Below are 22,093 nucleotides of genomic sequence, written 5' to 3' on the forward strand. Positions count from 1 at the left end.
GAATTGTCAAGCGTTACGCGTTTAAAAGAAAAATAATTGGGTAAATACAGTACTGGCTGTCAAGCGACGGTCAATTCGCACCGCAACCGCAGCGTAACCGCGGATCCAACCGCTGCCATGTGTACGGTCCTAGACGGTCACCGTTGCGGCCACCGCGGCGGCTGCCGCCCTCATGTGTACAGGGCCTAAGGCAGTGAGCAGAGCACTCAGCAGCAGGCAGCACTGGCAGCAGACAGGCAACCAGACACTCAGCTCAGGCACGGCCACCTTTAACTACAGGCAGCGGCACAACACTACAATAGACTCTGGCCATCAGTCCCATTCCCGTCTGCTCTCGGAGCAGGGCCCCGCGTAAGACGCTTAGCGTCTCAAGCGTCCAGGGGCTTCTTGGACAATTGGCCTATTGTGCATTAAAATCAATGCTTAGCAGCCACTAAGCGTCCATTGCCCGCGTCTATTTCTCATTGATGGACGCAACAGACACGTCTTCAATGTAATCAACGTGGACAACGTAATCATGGACTTAAAGGTCTAGACGCAATAGTCGCTGGCCACCAGTGATCTCGTCTGCTCCCAGAGCAGACTCAGCGTCTAGCTCAGCGTCTCAAGCGTCAGAGGCACTTCTTAGGCAACGGGCTCAACGAAATCAATGCTTAGCAATCACTTATATGAGCATCCATTTCTCAGCGACGGACGCAACAGACGCGTCTTGGACAACAGGCCAAGGTGCGTTGCCCAAGACGCGTCTGAAGAGATCGTCACAGAGCGGGGATCGCCGGGTATCGATCGCTTTAGATCCCATCACATCCAACCAAGAACGTGTCTATTAATATTGACAGTTGGCTGCTGACTACGTGTTAAACTGTAGTGTATTAGTGCTCTTATTGTAAGTGTTAAGAACAAACTGTTGAAAATCCTGTTTATCGAAGAAAAATATGAGAAAATTCTGGACATTGTAAGTGAACCTCGATTGTGTACTCACAGTCTCTGTGTAAGTCGTTTAGTGCTGGATGAGCACTGCTCACACTGCTACAATACACTGCTCATCATATCATGATACACTGCTTCAATCAACTTTTCATCTTCGTAAGAGAAAATAAGACTGTGCACTATTCTTGCAAGACATCGAAACTTGAGAGCACGGGATACAACACTGCGCAATAGACGCTGGCCATCATCAGCGACCCTGTTTGCTCCGGAAGCAGTGTCCCGACAGCGTCTCAAGTGTTAGGAGCTTTTTGGGCAACGGGCCCATTGAAATCAATGCTTGGAAGTCTGAGCGTCCATTGCCAGCGTCTATGGCACGTCTTGGACAACGAATGGAGAGTACAACAGGAACAGGAGGTAGTATTGGCACTGAATGAGAGAACTGAGAGACCCACGTTGGCCTACCACTATAGGTAGGTATTACCACATACATAGTATTTGTTTTTACTTAACTAAGTATACATTGGAGCTAGGGGAGTAGAGGTTTGTGGGTTTGTAATATTCATGAGCCAATGACTGGTATCAACATAAAAAAATGACAGTGTGTGATTTTTTAGTAGAATTGCTGTTTTTATTATTACTGGATTATCATTATTAATCGAGATGGGGATGCAACCTAGGTGCATATTTTATCCCAAATATGAGTGTAGAATGGTGTAAGATGATCTGTACAGCTGTTGGTGATCGGCTGTTTTTATTAGTCAGGACCATTTTTAAGACCAATGATCACTAACAGGTGGATCCAGTTTGTTATTCTGAATAACATGGTCAAAAGGGTTTTAATGCAAAATAAGACTAATAATAAGGAACGTGAATATTTTTAATCTATAAAAGTATATACATTTATTGTACACAAAAGGGATATTCAAAATAATACTTTTAGGATAAGGCACAAGCTTCAAGCAAAGGGTAAGATATATCTCTTTAATTTTTGTAAATCTTATGTCTGAATAGAAAAAAAATCTGCTATTTGATTATTAAGATTTGTCAATGTATTACAATAATTGGGTTTTATTTCTGTTTATCAATGATGGGGTATCACAAAATTATACTATAGTTGATAACATGAAACCAAGATTTTTATAGACATTATTTTTACAATTACATTTCAAATAAAAGTTTATTCAAAAATACATGTGTCTTAGCATTAATTAAATTTTATGATAATCGTTTGATGTACCCTTGGGGTCAATAATTAATATTTCATAGCAAGATTATAAACTATACAATCAATAAACAAATAATAAAACACAAATAACAATTTGTCAATAAATAACAATTAATTTAAGATATAAATTATAAAAATTTTGTAATATAAACATTGATTTAAAAAATACTAATAAGTACAATAATTATAGATACCAACAAAAATTAATTGTTCCATAAAACAGCAATAAAAAACAATTTGGAAAAAAACTGATGAATATAAAAAAGTAACACTACTGATCATTTTAAGTATGTTAACACTGTACATGAGGTAAAGTTTTCCCAATGTTTTAAACCAAATCCAAAAATTAACACAATACACTGTATAATGGGTATTCCAAAAAAGTAATTAAAAAACTTACACAATATTTTTACTACTTTACGACACAGCCAAGAGCATATTAAAGTATAATGTAATTTCAAAAACTCACTTAGAAAAACATTTTTTATCCAACAAAATATTTTAAACAATCCTAATTCCTAATGATAAATCACATGTAAAAAATATATAGCAACCTTAGAAACATTTAACAAACTTTTCAACAGCACATTGTGATATTACTTTTACTATATTACATTATATTACATTACTATTTGAAAATATTACTGATAATACACCAGATTTGTAACTAAAATGATTGTACAGGAGTAACTCCATTATACAATCATTCAAACTAATAAATAAAATAAAAACTCTCAAAATATCTTTGAGGGTAAAATAAATACATGCAAAAAAGTTGAGCATTTAAGTCAATAAATTACACAAAATGTGAAGTGAAACGATTTTAGATATCCACTCAATCTTGTATATACCAGATTTCATGATCATATCCAAACTAACTGTCAGACATGTCTGATATGGAAATTGACAACATAGTCTGCATTGGTCCGCTGAACACTGATGGCGAATGGGTCAGTCGGATGAAACGTGAATGCAACAAGACGTCTGGCTGAGGGAGGAGCACTCTTGCCGAGGACTCCTGCGTAAATACGGAACTTCAGAAGTCCTGAATCTCGGGAGTAAAACCTGTAAAATTGTTAACCGTTAGTTTTTTGTTATTTAAGCTTTGATATCTATGCTTTTAAAATAGAACTGCTATCTGGGTACGCATTTTAAGGTGTATATAATTTAAGAATGTGAGTAAAAAGAAATGAGTTGGTATAAGTAACGTTATAACTGACTTAGATCAACAGTTTATTAAACCAGAATCATTATTTATTATTTAACCCTTCATTGGTGTCTTTAATTTTAAAACATGATCAGTGAGACGGTGACACACATTGTTCTCGGTTTCGGGTTCGGTGATCCCGGGTGTTGAAACATTAGACAATTGTTTTTATACTATATTAATATAAAAACGTATTAAAACCATGTATAATCAAAAAAATTGTATCAATAAAAAACCACTCGATCATTGACACGCGGAGTTTTTTCCTGGTGTTGAAATATTAGCCCAACTACTTTTGTACAGTAGACCTCTTAACCGACCTCGCATTAACCGATAATCGGATTATCCGCCCTTGATTGTAAAATATTACAGTTTGTTTTAACCGCCCTTGCTTTGAGAGCAGTTCGGTTTAACCGCCTTTTTCTATGAATATTGGCATTTCCGCTCCCACGCTCGGTGATGGGAACCATACGCTTATCTCCACAGGATGTGACCAAGATAAGATAAAATATTTTGTATTTACGCCTATCCCAAAAAATATTCCATATAGCCAGTTTGTCATCATTGTTTGTAGCGCAAGCACATCTGATTTTTTATCTGTTCGGTAAATTTATAAAATCGTAATGTGTGTTATGATTTTTATAACAGATTATCTTATCGCTAGAGTAAACAAACAACGCAGCTTGTAGGGAGGGCAGGGGGGGGGTTAACGACTTCAAGGTCAAGATAGTTTTTGTGACTCAAGCTTCCAGTGAGAGGCTATAAATAAACATCCTTGTCTCGTAGCAAAATGGTTGCTTGTATCTTTAATTTTGTCAAAATTTTCTTTATTGTATTACGATAGATTTGAGAAGCATCAATTAATATTACCGTAGTAAAGTTATTAAAAAATAAGAATTATAATTGACCCTTGCCTACAACTATAATTTATTCCACTGAAAGTATTTGACATAACCGTGTTTTGTGTTTATTTGTGACATTTCTATCTTTATAAAAAAATTAAATAAATGTAGTTTATTTTATAAATAGTGCAAGTACGACTTCAAAATATTGCTTATACAATTCCAAACAGCAATTAATTATTTTATGATTTTAGGGATTGCCCGTTTTAACCGACCTTTTGAGTTATCCAACCTAGGTCTGGTCCCATTAGGGTCGGTTAAGAGGGGGTCTACTGTATACATATAATAATACAAAAACGTCTTAAAACCCCTTAGAATCAATAAAATTGTACATGGAATCAACAAAACTCTTAATTTACATATTTATAAAAATATATAGCAAATAAAAACCACAACACCATGGGTGACTCACGGAGCTGGGCTCCATGCTACGCGACTCTTCGGGCTTCAACTGATTGATTATAGTCATTTTGTGGGGGAGATGTGAGATCAAAATAATGATCAATTGGTTCCTAGAAAGATACACAACTCCTAGAGCTGCCGGCTTGCAATATCACATATTTTTCCATAAAAGCAAAAGCCCCCATATTGTTCCATATTGTTCACAAGAGAATTACCATAAGTGAAAATTGTCCCCCTTGAAGGTATTATGAAGATTTAACAATAAATTGAAAACACTAATATATAAAATACCCCCGCCGCAGCAAACCTGCCGACTAAGCAAATTTGTATTTGCCTGAATCTATATATAAAGCCAAAAGTACCCATGAACTTTTGAGAAAACTACAAGTCACACCCCCATAAACCATATACTTAAAATGTTTGTCATGACGAGAAACATTGTGCAAAATTATCATTTTTTCATAAATTACCCTTTACGGTCATAATTGCTTTCCAAAGGGAACTTTCCATATACTTAATGTTAAAAAAACCTCAGCTGTTCTTATTTGTATGTTATTCTTTCAATTTATTACCTCGTTAAAATCTGTTGTGATTATTTGTTTGTAATGCTGTATTCTGTCATGTTTATTTCAGCTTAACTTAACCAATCAATAGTTTTTTATAATACTTATGAAGTCAAACGGGTTGAAGCCCGTGCGTAACAGCTGGTTGATTTTCAATTAAATCTATTTAAATAACACTATGCTGCTACAAGGGAACTAATTAAGTGTGGTTTTTAGTAAAATATTAATAGTTTAGTATGAAATAAAGAAATTTGCCAAGTATGATCAAAATATATCCATAAACAAGCAAACTACAACATTCTCCATAAGAATAACATACAAATTAAAAATTAAATTTTTTTTGAATTTTCTCCGTTACCAATAACTGTACAAAAACACTTTGATGTACTGAATTATTTGTTTGTTTTTAATCTCTTTAAAAAGTTCTAGAGATAAATTGGGAAATGTTTTGTTATGAGGGTCCAAAATTAGAAAAACCCCATTTTTACCCCATAAAACCCCCAGTAAAACCCCATTCCCATGGTCCAATCATGCTGGTTTGCGAACTCATTCAAGTTTATCCCGCCTAACACCTTTGAACCAAATGTCATCAAAATTGGACAAAAATTACGCGAGTTATCGCGTTCACGGACACATATATAACTCTCTCTCTCTCTCTCTCTATCCCACTCTATATATATATATATATATATCTTCTATATATATCAAATCCAATGTATGTTTGTTTGTTTGTCCTTTATGGACTCCAAAACCACTCGACAGATTGTAATGAAACTTTCAGGCATTTTTAAGCATTATTCAAGAATGGTTTGTGTGAAGTTTGGTGCAGATCCGCCAAAAGGGCTCCGCCCCAGTGGCTCTGGAGTTTCCCATGTTAACCTTATGAGTACTCATATTTAAATGGAATCAAAGAATCTTAACAGCTGGTTCAACTAAAGAATTTGATTCAGTGATGTTCAATAGCATTAAAAAGTTAATAGGTTTACCAACAGGGTGCAGCACTTTTTTATTTTTGTTTTATTTATGACAACAGCTAATTTGCAACCAAAAGGTGAGTGAGCGTAGCGAACAAACTTCAACCTGGAGGCGAGTTAGCATAGCGAACGAGCTAACCTGAAGGCAAGTGAGCGCAGCGAACGAGCTCCTACCTAAAGGTGAGTGAGCGTAGCGAACAAACTTCAACCAGGACGTGATTGAGCCATGCGAACGAGCTCATCTTGAAAATGAATTAGCATTTGACATAAATCCACATTAGGACAGGACGATGTCTGTCGGGCCAGCTAGTACATATATAAAAATTTAAACGAATGGTGTTTTTGGCCTCTGGGGACATCAAAATGGAAAAGTAAATCGGTACCGGGCCGAGGTCTTACCGTGCTACGGTAATAGCTACTTCCCTATAGGGAAATTCGCTAAAAATTAATTGATAGAATGTGAAATTTAAAAGAACCCAAACATTTGATAATGTAACTTTGGAATTGCCGATTAGATATTCCAAAACACCACTGTACTGTATTTTGCTCCAGTTAAAAATTTAAAAAAATGAATCAAAAATATTATTTACAAGGTAAATGTACTGTGTTGTACATCTATTTTTTAGAAACAGAGAGTATTTTTGAACTATTTGTGCAGTAATAAAACCTTACCAAAATTTATGACATATTTATTTATTTTTTAATTATTTTCATAAACTATAGAAACTTGTATGAGTCAATATCATAATAAAATATACATAAATATCATGTACAGAATGTTTAATTATATATAGGCCTATACATTTTTTAGAAAATCCTGTCTACTTTTTAGAAATAAGTATTGTTTGTTGTAAGTTTATTTGTGATTTATGTGTTTATAATATGACTCAGCTGACTGGAAACAGCCAAGTCCGCAGACAAAGAAAACAAGAATTCAATTACCTAGTAGCAGAATGCCAACCCAACAAAAAATGATACAGGCGAGTTAGCAGAATAGCCAACATCTTAAACTTTACATCTAAGTAAATCCGTTGATTATGAGCTTGAATATGTGTATTACTGGATCGGTCATTTAGGCCATGTTTACACAAGGCCAGTAGAGCAGGCAGGTTAAGGGACAGGTTAGTTGCCCCTAAGATAAAAACTAAGCTAAAAGAATATCTTATAGATTTAGCTTTGTATTCAATTGATGAACTTGATGCCCACAGCAATAGTTATTTATTAGTCTTAATGTCTTGATCATATTGTTTTTTTTCTTTTTCTTTTTGCTATGTGTAGCATTTATTTTTATTTGTATGAATGACACTATTCAATGCACAATTGTACTGACCTTTAAATGAATAAACAATTCTTGTCTATTGTCTATAATGTATTTTAAGTTACACGAGGAAAGTAACCTGCTCGCCATCTGGCCTCGTGTGAAAGCGGCTTTAGTGACCAATGGTACCACGGAACTTTCTGGGTAAAAATTCCGAATAGACATGAGCAATAATGCTCCTTTCCTTGAATAACATAACATAACACAATCATTTATCAAATAAGAGAGGAATGCAATTACCTTATAGGATGTTCGCCACAAGCCTTAGGCCGTTCCATGACTGAGACCCACTTGTCATCGTAGCTGAACAGCGAGAGGTCGAGGTAAGGAGAGGACGAGTAACTCTGAGCACTGATTGGCAGTTGTGCCAACATACGCTTGGTAGCCTCTGTCGGACCACCAAACCTCGCACTCACGATCGTCTGTTTGAACCTCTGCTGGGCTAGCCTGTCGATTTGTAAACTAAGTAAATACTTTATCTCCTTTTAGTCAATGTTAATTAATAATGAACTTTAAGAGTTATCATTGTGTTTTATTTTTTTTTTTTTATAAACAGGACGAGTTTATTTTTCTAAAATATCTTACCTTGCATAAAGATTATTAGATGGGGAGCAAGTGAACTGTGATTCAGAATGTAACTTGGCATTTCTAAAGTGATCACAAAACTGTTCAAAAAGTTTCAGGAGTTCTTCAGAAGTATTTTCGTATACAGCCAGAACCTGGAAACATAACATTTAATGGGTGCAGTAAAAGAATAAAGTAAAAAATAAGTAAATATTAAATAAATTAATAAATAAGTCAAGCTAATAAAGGAACTAATGAGCTTATCAAAAGGGACTATTGAATTATTAATTTTTTAATCTTATAAGGTACCTAATAGAATAAAAATTCTCTTGTTGCACACACTTATTTTACAAGCTATTTAAATATTTTTTTTGATTGAGGTAAATATTATTTTTGGTAAAATTTACAATGGTTTTAGAATGGTTACAAGATAAGCGATCCATGTGACTTACCATAACCTATAACGGTACCTTACTGTCATTAAATGACGGCACATACCTACTTATTATTTCCCTTATCAAGTTCAGGCATAACTTTTGCTTAACCTAAAATATTCATGAAATAAAGAGGAAGACATTAAGTCAATAGTGAGCTTCGTTTAGCTTAGTTTTATGATCAGTTGTTCAATAATTGCTCCCTGCTTTATGCGATGTTTGTATCCAACAAAACAAAATTAAAGGAGAATAGAGCTAATGAGTGAAAATTTAAGTACTAGGAGTGCTGCGGCACCATTACATCTTGCAACCATGTATTCTATTGTCAATGCTTCAACTAAATTAACTGTTCAATGGTTCCTCCGCCAGCCACTTCGATCACTAGAGGTGTTTTTGCTTTTCTTTTGCATATTTATACAATTTACATCAATTTTTGAAAGCTGGTTGTTTTAATACACCTGGCACATTGGCCACCTTTTTCAGCAGACGACACAATGACGAACAACCGCTCAAACTTATTTCCTACTTGGGGATATGTTGGTCGAGTTCTCATACGACAATAAATTTCCACTCAAATTGCCGGTTTATATTACACCACATTTCCTCTTGTCTTTTAGACGGATTATCGACCTAAGGCCCCAATCTGAGCGTTTATCAAAGTAGAAAAAAAACATTGCCCATGCACTAAGTAATGCTAGGTCGCGATCAGGCGTTGCCTGTATGTTTAACAGGCTATACAACTCTGTAAAAGACTTACATAAGCTAGGCCTATATAACTCTAGGAAAATATGATTCACCACGATAAATAGGATTTCAACAATTAAACCAATGGGTATTGAATGGGTCATATTGAATGTGAATGTGACTAAACGAGTTAAACATATTTTTCTGTGTTAGCCTTAGTTACATAGTCTATGGGCTAAGTTAGGTACACCCCGAGATTGTAACATAACTAAGACCCTAAATATTAATAAAATTACCCTGCAAAAGAAAACAAAACAATTGAGAAAGCACTAATTAAGTATGTAAAATACCTGAGCCGAATTCATGTTATATACTACAAAGAATGAAGGCTGAGAATTAGGTTCTGTAGCTTTCAAGGTGACGACATCTTCACAGGCATACTTCAAAAGGAGATGTGATTCATCTAACAACTGCATCTTCCAAATTCTGAGACTTTTGAGCTGCAATTGAGTTAAATGTTTATAAATGTGATTGTTTGAATATTTACAATTTACAAACACAATACATAAAATGTGTTTAAAAATATCACTAAGTTATTGAATCCCAAATTGCCAAACAACTCTTCTTTTGCCCCTTTATTTCAGGTATCTACGCATTTAAACTTTTTTTCTGGCAAAATTGTAAAAATACTGGTCTTTTCTATTGTCAACCGTTTAATTTATTCTGTAAAGGTAAGTTTGTTCAATTTTATTATTAATAAAAAGTAAATAGTTTATAATATTAAAGGAACTACAATCCAATGTGTCCGTAAACCGGTGATGAACCTCTGGGAGCCCAAAACTCTTGCCCCAGGGCGGTACTGGTGAGCAGGCCTAAGTCACTGGTGCACCAGTACCTACATGTTTCCAGAAATATGCAAATAGCTTTTTCAGTTTGTCTTTAGCTCAGGAATGATTTAAAAGTCAGTTTGGGTTTGGGGACATCATGTGAGGGCTATTTACTTTGTCCCACAATCTCTTAGTGTAATCATTCACAATATGTTTGATAAAACTGTGTGGCATAATACAGAGTTTCTCGGCTCAAGTGAACCAATTTAGCTAACTTTTAGCGAATTTCCCATATAGGGAATAAGCTATTACCGTAGTAAGACCTGGACCCAGGACCGATTTATAATTTTTCATTTTGAGGTCCCTAGAGGCCAAAAACACCATCCGTTCAAATTCATATATATATATATTTATATATATATGTGTCCATTAGGGCGATAACTCGACCATAGGAACGGGGGTTTATGGGGGGTTTTAAGGGGAAAAAATGGGGTTTTCCCATTTTTGACCCTAAAAACAAAACATTTTGCAATTTCTATTTAAACCGTTTTGTAGAGCTTAAAAAGAGAAATAATTTAGTAAATTGAAGCGCTGTTGTATGCCTAACGGTCACAGAGAAAATTAAAAAATAGTGTAATTTAAAATTCCCATGTTATTCTTATGGAAAAAAATTAAAATTGTTGTAGTTTACTTGTTTATGGACATATATTGATAAAATTTGGCAAATTTATTTATTTCATCCTATAGTATTGACGTATGGTCAAAAAACACTTTTTACCTTCCCCGTAGCAGCAAACCTAAGCACTCGTTAAATCTAATGTTATTTAAATAGGGAATAAAAATGTCTTATTTATGGAAATATTTTAGTAAAAATGTAAGCAGACAAGTTGAAATTCGCTTAGTCTGCAGGTTTACTGTGGCGGGGGTATATTGAGAAGGGCAGAAGTTAACTTCATAGGACAACCTCTTTATTTTTAATATGCTTTTTGGGATGGTTTCAAGTTTTAAAAATATGACCACAACTTTCCAATACCATCAACTTTAATATTTCTTATGGAACTAACTTTAACTTATTTTATGATTGTTATAGATTGGAAATGTGATTTTAAAACTTTTTGTATTCTTGACATTTTTTCTCTAAGAAGCTACCCGTTTTTACAGCATGGTAAGTTATTGTGCACCTAAAAAAAATTGCTTCCAGTTTACTTTTTGTAACCTATATATAACCCATAAAGGCCTAAACGAGTAAGTTTTAAGAGGATTTTGCAAAGAATAAATAGGCCTAGGACGTAAATCTTAAGTTTGGATAATATATACATTCTAAAAAGATCATAAATTACATTCAAAATATTGATTCCATTGTTTCCAAAAAGCAGTTCACTTTAAAATTGAAATACCCCCGCCGCAGCAAACCTGCAGACTAAGCGAATTTCCATTTGACTGATTTGATTTACACTGAAATGTCTACTTAAAAATATAACATTTATTCCCGAATTAAATAGAATTAGTTTAACAAGTACTTAGGTTTGCTGCATCAGGGAGGTAAAACTGTTTTTTTTTATGTTAATAGTTAGTAAGAAATAAAAACATTTTCCAAATTTGATCAAAATATGTTCATAAACAAGCAAACTACAACAGTTTACTTTTTCTCCATAAGAATAACATGGGAATTTTAAATTTACAATTTTTTGGAATTTTATCCGTAACCATTAGGCGCATAATAACGCTTCAATATACTAAATTTTTTGTTTTTTTAAGCTCTACAAAATGGTTTGGAAAGAAATTGGTAAATTTTATGTTTTTTGGGTCAAAAATGCGAAAAACCTATTTTTACCCCATAAAACCCCCCCTAAACCCCCGTTCCCATGGTCCGATCATGCTGGATCGCAAACTCGTTCGAATAAACGTAGGTTTACACGTTTGTACCAAATTTCATCAAAATCGGATCATTTTTGCTCGAGTTATCGTGCTAACGGACACATATATATATACATAGGCTATATACAAATATAGGCTATATATATATGAATTTGAACGGATGGTGTTTTTGGCCTCTAGGGACCTCGAAACGAAAAAAAAAAATCGGTCCGGCGTCCAGGTCTTACCATGAGTACTAAGGTAATAGCTTATTAATTCCCTATATGGGAAATTCGCTAAAAACTTTGTATTTTATGGTCTTTTAAGAATGAAGACGTGATTTAAGACTATAGGCCTATTCTCTATGATTCACTCACATGCCTGACGATGTACGATGTTTAAGGTGCAACAGAAGGCATACCGGTACCGGAAGTGTGATCTATGGTTTGCAGAGTTGAAATCAATTGTAAATTAAATCTAAACCCACACTGAGCAATTTGTCGCTGGTTTAATACGTTTCGAGATACAGGAACTGCCTTAAAAGAACGTGCATCTGGCCGACCAAAAAAAAAAAAAACTATGACAAAGTCGAGGAAATCTGACAATCCTGACAATTGCCCGACGAAGTCTTCAGTTAAACATATCTAAATTGACACTAAAAGATTCGTAAAAAATTAGAATTTGAGCATCCAAAATTCAGTTAAGACATCAGACTAAACTCGCCGATCGCCCTAAGCATACATAGGCTAGGCCTACTAAGTTAGTTTTATGCTCACATGAGATTAATGAAAATCCCTACTGTAGCCTATTAAGTTACATTTTTACAAATTTTATAAAAGAGTGGAAAAAAAATGTTTTTGTTTCCCTTCAATTTGACGTTTAAATTGTTTAACCATTTTTTAATAGTCCCCAAGCAACGGCCCTTCAAAATCCCAGCATTATTTTGGATACCCTGTACCTACAGTACATATCAACAATACAGCAACAGACACTAAGTATAGTTCAGTAGCAAATAATCCTGTAAATAATTCATCACTCTAAAGAACTGTGATACAGGGTACTTTGGATGACCTAGCTGCCTAAGTGCTGTATATATTAGGTATGCCAGATACTTAGCCAGAGCTATATGTACTCACTTGGTCAAAATGTTGACAAAACTTTCGGATCTCCAAGGGGTTCTTTGTTACTTCTGACAACTTCAGAGCTCTTTTGTAAAGGAATACTAACAGTCTATGTTTCAACGAGTTTATTGTGTTTTCTCTATATGGTCTGTAAGTATTATTTCCAGAATGAGATTGAACAATGCTTGAAAGCAGGAAACTGTCGTCTTCAAAGCAGAATCTACCAATCTTTCTTATGTCAACAAACATACCATCGATTATATGGAAGACATGAATGGTTTGATGTTGAATTGACAGTACTGCTAGGGTGTCCTTGTATAAATAGAGCCCTTGATTATGTGAGAGAAATATTTTATCCACCTTGAATTGTCTAGAATCACATAATCTCCCGTGTTGTAAGTCCACGATGTGTAGTGAATAGTCTTCCAAAGGTGATCGTGGATTGGGAGTAACAGCTTCATTATTGGTGTAAATTTCGTAAAAATGTGGTCTCAAATCTTCTGGAATGTATGCAGCAGATCCAACAATAACATATCTTCCGTCATCAGTAAATAAACTGCATTCTCTATTTAACTGTTCACCACTTTGAACTACGTTAACAGTCCATTTAGGTCGAAAAAATCTCTCAAATACCTGATTGCGGATGTGGTCACTTTCAGGGTCATTTTTGTGACCAATATATTCTCCTCTGCAGTTCTCAACCAGATCAGCAGCAGCTGATGAACCTTGGTATTCGTACACTTCCAGAGATGTTTGATCAGATGAGAATGCAATAAAATAGTGGCCATTTGGACTAAATTTTCTTAAAAAACAAGGTGGTTTTTCAACGTTAATTATGGTAAAATTCGGAAATACATTTTGGTGAAAATATCTAGCAACATGGAAATGTGTACCTGGTCTTACAGAACCATAAGTTTCTCTTTTAATCAATCTATTTACAATATTTTGCGGAGGTATTTTCCTGGGTTTTAATACATCACTAGTTATCATCATCCCATGAGAATCCGATTGAACGAACGAGGAAAACCATAATAACTTTACAAAAACCAGAATTGGCCTATGATGCTAGACGCTGCGTAATAATGATTAACCTCAAATTAGAAAACGCCGGACACATTGCAATCGGAAAGCGTCTGAATATAAGAAACCTATACTGTAAAATGTATTTTTACACATTTTGAAGAATAAATGTCCCTAGCATAAAATTATTTCATAAACAACTTAAAATATTTATTTTAAATTAATTAATCAGGATTATTTACAAACAAATACAACCTAAAACTTATTTATAGAAGAAATTTGGTCAATTCAATTGTTTCTTCTTCTTCTCATTTGGACGACACAAAGAGGTCAAAGAGGACCTCTAATTAAGCCAATAAAAGACGTGAAAAGATATACACCGTTGATTTTAAAGCTAACTAGCCTGATATTCAGAATGAAAACTTATTTCTAATTTTACAAATAAATGCGTTAAAATTATGCTTGCAGTTTAACTAGGGCTTATAAACGGCTGATGCTAATATTTACTTGATAATTATTTTTCAATTGCCAATCACTGATCCATGCACTATATTATAAGCATTAAAATGAAATCTCACACAAAATCGGTCACCTTATTACCAAAGCTGCGTTGTTGACCAGCATAGCTGGATAAACTGAGTAATTTTTTTAATATAAATATTAATTATTTACAACAACAAAATAAAAGTATTTTTTAAGGAAATAAATTTGAAAGATTCAAAAATAAAAATAAAAACCTGGCGGGTGATCGTGGTTGGGTTGTACGAGTGCCAAATAGGTACAAGATCCTGCGCGGAAGGTGGTTGGCATCATCAGCGGTCATTCATTGGGTATTCCGTGGACATCTATACAAGATAGGAATGTTGAAAGCATCTTATGTAGGAAATGTGGCGAGGAGGAGGATACAGCCTTCAACGTGATATTAGCAAACATCATCTAATTCTGAATTCTAGTAAAAGCAAATGTATGGAATTATATAACAGGAAGAAGCCTGAGCCACCTCCAGTATTGACCTTGAACGGGGTGCCACTTGAGAACTGTAGTAAACCCAAATACCTGCTGAGCCTACACATTACAGAGGACCTTAATTGGGGAACACATTTCGATGCAATACGGGCCAGACTGTCATCCGTCATCTACCTGCTGTTTAGACTATAAAAGCTGCTGGTTGACTCCGAGATTCTCCTTAAGCTTTACTATGGCTGCTTTAATCGCATAATTTCATGTGGTTTGGTATTTTGGGGGTGGTTGTAGTATAAGGCAAAACGAAGTCCACAGACGGACACACTGTAAACCTCTGTTCCAAGAACTGAACATTTCTCACACTTCCGTCTCTCTTTATAATGGAATCCGCATTACTCGTTAAGAAGAATCTCAATAGTGTTGTTACTAATAGTCTGATCCATAATAATTACAATACAAGAAGAGCAAAAAATCCACATCCATCTCAAAATACATTCCACCCTTGCAAGCAAGAGCCCTTACTCCCATAGTAGCCTATTTAAATTTACATCAAATTGCCTCAGTACATCCAAAGAGCCTTCAATAAAAAATTTCAATTTATAATCTGTTAAAAACATATTTAAGTCAAATAGCCTACTGCAATGTTGATTAAATATATTTAGGCCATATATGCATTCCCGAAGAGGAATTGAAACCATAGATAATGTATATAAATAGCAAGACAAGTAAAACCTTATGACCTCGTCGCTGATTCGATACCAGTGGGAAATACTCCAAGTATCCAAGTATTTATGTGCCCAGCCCTACAAGGTCTACCTATGAGAGCCCTTGGCCTATCGACTGGAGATCAAAGGGAAGAACAGGTTACCATACAGACAAAAGGATCTCATGGTTCACCAAGGACCTGGGATTTGACGGAGAATGAGGACCTGTGAGTGGGTGTTGAATAAGCTGTTTCAGCTGTGATGCAATCCCATGGTAACGTCTTGTAAGCCTGGTCCTCTGTTAAAAAAAAATAGTGCAAAATAGCGTCCGAAATTAATGATTGTTTAACTCATTGATATTTACATAGGGAATGTATATTGGGTGGGAATTGGTATTATGATGAATAAAAGCACTATAAAAACTGCATTACTGTACTTGATACTTTTAAGTTCTCCTTAGTCCTTGCCCACTGATCCTTGTCCGTCTGGGAATAAATCGGCCGGGTCTTTATCTGTCGCTTTTACCTTAGACAAACCAACACAAGGGAGTTAATGTTTTGTTTTATCCACGATTTTACCCTGCTCCAATTTTTACTGGATTTTTATTAGTTATTTGGAAAGTAATGTAAAGTTAAGTTGAAAATGGATTGTGAACAAATCATTACTGCATTAATATTTTCCAACGTCGGAGAAGAAAACCATGTCCACTATGGGTTCATCTATAAGAACCGCGAGGAAGTGGGGCTGTTTAAAACCTCGGGATCGATCACACCCATAGGTCAAATTATATCAACAAAACTCCCACTTAATATCTAGGTATATTTAACCATTTAACTCAAGGACTAAATAATTTAAAACTGTATTAACAAAATACATCAAAACTATACGTGCAACTAACTACACTCGGGGACGGCTCCTGGATGTCTAAAATCACGACCACCTTTTACTCCATGTCGCGGCCTGGTAGAATTGGTAACTTCGCAAGTAGTGTTGTTTATCGCCAGACGTCCCATAAGATAACATGGCAGACAGGTGAAACCAGCTCATTTTAATTCACGTATTATGGATTTAATTAAATAAAGTAAAATATAAACTATTAACATACATTTATTAAAAGACTGAAAATAAAACATATAGAATTGAAAACCAAAACAATATTGTATTGAAAATCTGTTTCCGTACGTTTAAAATGGAGTCAATATTTAATAGCCCAGAAACCAGGGTTTCGCATTCCAAAAAAAAAATAGACAAATAAGGGTACAGTACCATATTAGCTGCCACCAAACAAAACCGTTGTAAAACAGTAATTTGCGACGTTTCCACTTTGAAGGCCTTGGAGTTTAAGGTGGGGTATTTCTGTAACTTCCTAAATCGTTCCTACGATCCTAATTAACGATAAAATATGGTAAGTATGCATAGACCTTTAAAACAATTTTTAAGATGCGGAAACCACCGAAAATTGTTATTTAGTGTGGATTGTGCAAGTACAAGTCATTCATTCATATGTAGTCTACCGAACCGAGGGTTTCCCCTCCCCAACCAGGAGCTGGCCTCTCAGTCTCTTGAGGTCTTGAGGAGACGATATGGCTGTGTGCAATCTGGGAAATCAAATAATCGGGGACCTGTTTGTAAACGGCTGGTCTGAAGCACGGCCGCCTTTAACTACCTCAAGGCCCCTCGCCCACAATACGATTTTGATCGCCCAACACTGTGTCGTCGTAGTTAAAGGTGGCCGTGGTGTCGTTTGACATTAACGTGTTGTGTATGAAGAGCGAGCGATATTGCCATAGATAAAACATACTCCCTTAGTAGATTTCTCATCTTTATGGAACAGCTGAAGACAATTTTATTGTTAGTTCTGTACGGTTTATGTAGAGGTCGTGTTTTGTTTACAATTTGTTTCCCGTTATTACAGCCCTTTAAAACCTCGTTTAACCAAATAATACGATCTAATTATAAACAATAAATTGTCCCCTAGTTATTTAACCAAACAGTAAAGCACAAATCAAGAAATTAACCCTAAAATAATAGAAACCAAATTTTGTCGACACTAGCGCTCAGTGTGGCGTACATGAACTAGACATGAAAAACCAGCTTCAAAATTTACAATGGGATGAGAAGTCTACTTGTGTTGGTTAGTTTATCTATGGTCTATGATATTGCGTTTTTATTGTCACATATTGTTTGCTATGCAATGAGCTGTAGTTAAAGGCGGCCGTGGCTATAAGCTCAGTGATATCATGTGATATCATGGTGATATCTTGATTATTTCTTCTGCATGCCTTTGCTTCCAAATTTCCAAGTTTCTTTTGCGCATCCTTCTTGCGCATGATTTTTGGAATCGGATTCGGATTTTGTATTATTTGGTTTGGATTTGGGTCGATTCGATTATGGCAGGCGAGAAGTTCGGTGTGTGAATAAATATTGTTGATGTTCAGTGGTACAAGGATGCCTTAGTACCATTTTTTAAGTTTGTATTTTATAATTTCTGTGTCTTTAGAAAGTAAAGGTGATATATTTGCTGTAAAATTGTTACCAATGCTGAAACAATTGCAAATGGGCCTTCGAGCGTTTATGCTACTGGCTTCTCGAGTGTGGACTTGTATTTGTTTTCTAATCAAAAAGAAGGTTAGAGCTGTAAGTACCTTACACGACTAAGTAAAATTACTACTTTAGACATTGAAGTAGATTTTTAGAGGTATTTACGATACTGATGTATTGTTGTTGAAGTTTTTGATGTTTGCTTTTGGTAGCCTACTTATCTCCTTTAGCTTTAGCGCACTCAGCTATTCCAGTCTTCTCACTCCTGATAATATGTAAGTTTCAATAGGCCTAGCCTACAATGGTTATATGGCTTACGAGATTCCAAATAGCCTACTTGATGATGATTGGGCCTTGTCTAAGATGAAATAACTCAACAGATTCAAGCTTAAAACTTAGGATAGGCGTAAGTTAGGCCCAAACTTAGCCCAATTTATTCTAGGCTAGGCCTATGTTTTATTTGGTTTAGTCCATTGATAACTTACTTGAGACTGTAAGTTACAGCACAAGCTAAGCTTGTCACCTGGCAATCTAAATCCATTGTCCATTTTTTATACCTGCCAATCTGGTATCTAATTTAGCCTGGGTAGGCCTACCTCCCTAAGTTATCCAATCTTATTGTCATTCTGAACCAGACCCGTCCCGATTCTGTCAAGACAGTCGATTTTGGCTCCTAGGCCTAATGCCTGTAATCCGGCGGGAAGGGTCCACGTACCGATTCCTCCCTAACCTGAGGTGGCAACCCTGTTCTGAACTCAATCCAAAAATAACTTAACTTAAAGGCTTTACATTGATAGCCTAGGTCTAACTTAACCCTCCGAGCGTCACTCGTCGAAAAATCGACGCGCGACACACTTTGTGTAGTGTCACGCGTTGATTTTTCGGCGCACGAACATCGTTTACGGCGAAAACTCGATGACTGACTGAATCGGATTGAACTGGATCGAGTTAGGTATCGTTCTTTTCATTATATTCTACGCTTTCTCCAGAGTTCTGTCTCTAAGCGCTTTATGTTCTCCGAGCCGATCGTAATTGTAGCAGACAGCTGACGTGCGTATTTGTAAATAGCTAGGTTACCCTCGGACCGATGACTGATGCGTTTTATTACGTTTATCATTGTTTTAGTGTAAAAAATCAAAAGTAGTGATATACGTGGTGCATTATAAGAAGATTTAAGTGATTTTGAAGGGCTGGTTGATGATCCTGAAGAAGTAGGTAGTGATATTGATGTAAATTATCAGCCAGATTCCTAGCTATGGTTAGGCTATGCATTCTTAGCTAAACACTATGTACTGAAATCTGTTTTTTGCCTATAACTTATTTATTTTCAAATCTACTTCCTTATATTATTATATATTTGTAATCCTCATAAAATTTAGAACAAAGTGGCTATTTTCAAATATTTATAGGCCTATAATTTATACAATTTCATTGAGCGCGAACTTATTTTTTTTTTTTGAAAATTTTCCAAAATATGGGGGGGGGGGGAAATGAGAAAACCCCATTTTTACCCCATAAAACCCATGTTAAACCCTGTTCCCATGGTCCGATCATGCTGGTTCGCGAACTCATTCAAGTTTATTCCGCCTTACACCTTCACACCAAATATGATCAAAATTGGACAAAAATTACTCAGGTTATCGTCTAAACGGACACATATATATATAAACATATATACGTACCTAAAAATTTGAACGAATGGTGGTTTTGGCCTTTAAGGACATCAAAATGAAAAAGTAAATCGGTCCCAGGCATAGGTCTCACCAGGAGACATTTGGTGTAATAGCTTCCCTATAGGGAAATTCGCTAAAAAGATAATTAATTTCTGTTTTTGCCAAAATGTTTGTCTATTTAATACCTTTAAAATGATGCATAACATGACATATGTTTACATTTGAAAATTAGAAGAGATTAGAACTAGTGACCCTCAGTTTTTGGCACACTCTGTATCGGAAAAAAGTATATTGAAAAATATTTTTTTTGTTAGGTATTCCTTGGGGTTGGTTTAGCTGGAAATAATTACAATTTTATTTCATCCTTATACAATTAGCCGTTTTTCCTTAATAAATTTGAGACACCTTTACGTCGGCCTATATAAATATATGAATTTGAACGGATGGTGTTTTTGGCCTCTAGGGACCTCAAAACGAAAAAAGCAAATCGGTCCTGGGTCCAGGTCTTACCATGAGATCTACGGTGATAGCTTATTCCCTATAGGCTACAGTAGACTCCCTCTTATCCGGACACCTTTTAACCGGACTACACTCGGCGGAACCGGACAATTTTTATCAGCACATCTGAATAACCGGACTAGATCGGCAGGAAGACTGAAACAACTGTTCTCGTGGGAAAGATTTGAAACCAGTGATCACGTGTGTAAATACGCTCCTAAATTTAAGTCAAATATTGTATAGGCCTACAGTATGCATTTAAATGGTCCGTTTTAACGAGTTTTTGGGGACGTCGGTTTAACCGGAAAACCCGTTATCCGGACTGGCCTCGGTCCCGAGGAGTCCGGATAGGAGGGAGTCTACTGTATGGGAAATTTGCTAAATATTCCCTTTATATGGGAAATTCGCTAAAAACAAAGATCATAACTCAATTTGATGTTCAGATGGAAAAATTTAGAAACGATATATTAAATAAACTGAATCAAAATCGATACGGAATAGGCCTATATTGATATTTCATCTGATAACATATCACAGTTTCTCTGTGGAACTGTTGACGTACGATGATTAATCTTACTAATATTATAAATGTGAAAGTTTGTGTGTTTGTTTGTTTGTTTTTTTGAAGTTCAATCATGCATTAAATATTGGATGGATTGGGCTGAAATTTGGCAAGATGATAGCTCACATTCCTGATTAACATATAGGCATATTCTTATCTCAAAAATCCTTTCTGGCTCCGCCCCAATGGCTCTGTAGTTCCCCATGTTAACCTTATGAGTATTCATTTTTAAAGGAAATTGAAGTATTTAGTCAGCTGTTTCAACTAAAAAAGGTGGTTCTATGATATGCAAAAGCATTAAAAGGTTTATAAGATTTACCAACAGGGTGCAGCACTATTATTATTTTTTTTTGCATTTATGAAAACAGCTAATTTGAACTAAGCAGCAACAAAAAACTGTGATACGCAATGAGAACTGTCAAAGTATGATTGTTTACAGTTATGTTTATGTTTTTTAATTTCATGAATAATTTGTGATATTTTGCGAATGTTTAATGATTTATTTTTCTCTATTGTTTAGGTGAAGTGGTAGAACATTATGGCTATTGTCGATGTGTAATACTAAAGTGAACCGTAAATTTAAAGAACCAAATTTTATCAAACTGTTATTTTGTTCTTCCCCATTGTAAACGGAAAGCTTGAGTAGGCCTATACCTATAACTGCAATAAGCATTATATACTTATATGACAACCCCGTACGAAGGACGGGTACTCTGCTAGTCATTTATAAAGAAAACCGCTCAATAGATATTTCCCTATTTGTTTGCCAAGAGACTGTTTTATGATAGGCCTATATACAGGCTGTCCCAAAAGTCCCGGACCGGTTTAATATTTTCTAAACGACAACAGATAAATCAATAAGGTTTGGTACATCAACACCACACCTAAAAATCTACTTTTTTAGGGAAATATAAATTTTCTGTCACATCATGGGGACGTCCCGCAAGGAGTCAGAAGGAAATCTTAATAGAAGCATAGGTTGACATGTACATCAAATTAAAGGTCTTTACTAGCAGAATATAATGCCGCAAATTTGAACTGAAACGGACAACCGAGTCAAGAATGACAGTGGTTCAAAATTCATTTAATTTGCATTGCTATTAGACGCTTCTTACTCCTCGGGG

The 22,093-nt window shown here is 35.4% G+C and overlaps 2 protein-coding genes across 5 annotated transcripts in view; one reads left to right on the plus strand and one right to left on the minus strand.

Annotated features, from left to right (window-relative positions):
• Positions 1 to 2,620: 2,620 nt before the first annotated feature.
• LOC129001993 (DET1 homolog) lies at positions 2,621 to 14,299 on the minus strand. Its single transcript, XM_054429469.1, has 5 exons — positions 13,024 to 14,299; positions 9,554 to 9,703; positions 8,107 to 8,240; positions 7,762 to 7,968; positions 2,621 to 3,220 (listed from the first exon to the last, which is right to left on the minus strand). The coding sequence occupies exons 1-5, from the start codon at positions 13,999 to 14,001 to the stop codon at positions 3,037 to 3,039; spliced, it is 1,653 nt and encodes a 550-aa protein (XP_054285444.1). The 5' UTR covers positions 14,002 to 14,299; the 3' UTR covers positions 2,621 to 3,036.
• A 3,671-nt stretch (positions 14,300 to 17,970) lies between these two features.
• Positions 17,971 to 22,093, plus strand: part of LOC129001994 (CTD nuclear envelope phosphatase 1 homolog) — a 36,975-nt gene continuing 32,852 nt past the window's right edge. Inside the window, exon 1 of one of the 4 annotated variants that reach the window (XM_054429473.1) lies at positions 17,971 to 18,323. In XM_054429473.1, coding sequence (XP_054285448.1) covers positions 18,234 to 18,323 — 90 coding nt within the window. In that variant the 5' untranslated portion in view covers positions 17,971 to 18,233. Of the gene's footprint in view, positions 18,333 to 22,093 lie in introns of all 4 variants that reach the window. The other 3 variants (XM_054429472.1, XM_054429471.1, XM_054429470.1) reach the window with 3 other exon arrangements.

The sequence above is a fragment of the Macrosteles quadrilineatus genome, unplaced genomic scaffold (genome assembly GCF_028750875.1).
Source record: "Macrosteles quadrilineatus isolate MER2022 unplaced genomic scaffold, UCM_ALF_1.0 Scaffold_9__3_contigs__length_116548681, whole genome shotgun sequence".
In the NCBI taxonomy this organism is placed as follows: Eukaryota; Metazoa; Arthropoda; class Insecta; order Hemiptera; family Cicadellidae; genus Macrosteles; species Macrosteles quadrilineatus.

What these genes read in the sequence shown, in the direction of transcription:
- LOC129001993 (XM_054429469.1), bottom strand. Translation starts at nt 14,001, where the DNA reads ATGATGATAACTAGTGATGTATTAAAACCCAGGAAAATACCTCCGCAA. An exon ending in ATAACATGAATTCGGCTCAG is followed by an intron (nt 8,241 to 9,553) that starts GTATTTTACATA and finishes TTATGTTTCCAG; the next exon opens with GTTCTGGCTGTATACGAAAA. An exon ending in TGTGGCGAACATCCTATAAG is followed by an intron (nt 3,221 to 7,761) that starts GTAATTGCATTC and finishes ACAATTTTACAG; the next exon opens with GTTTTACTCCCGAGATTCAG.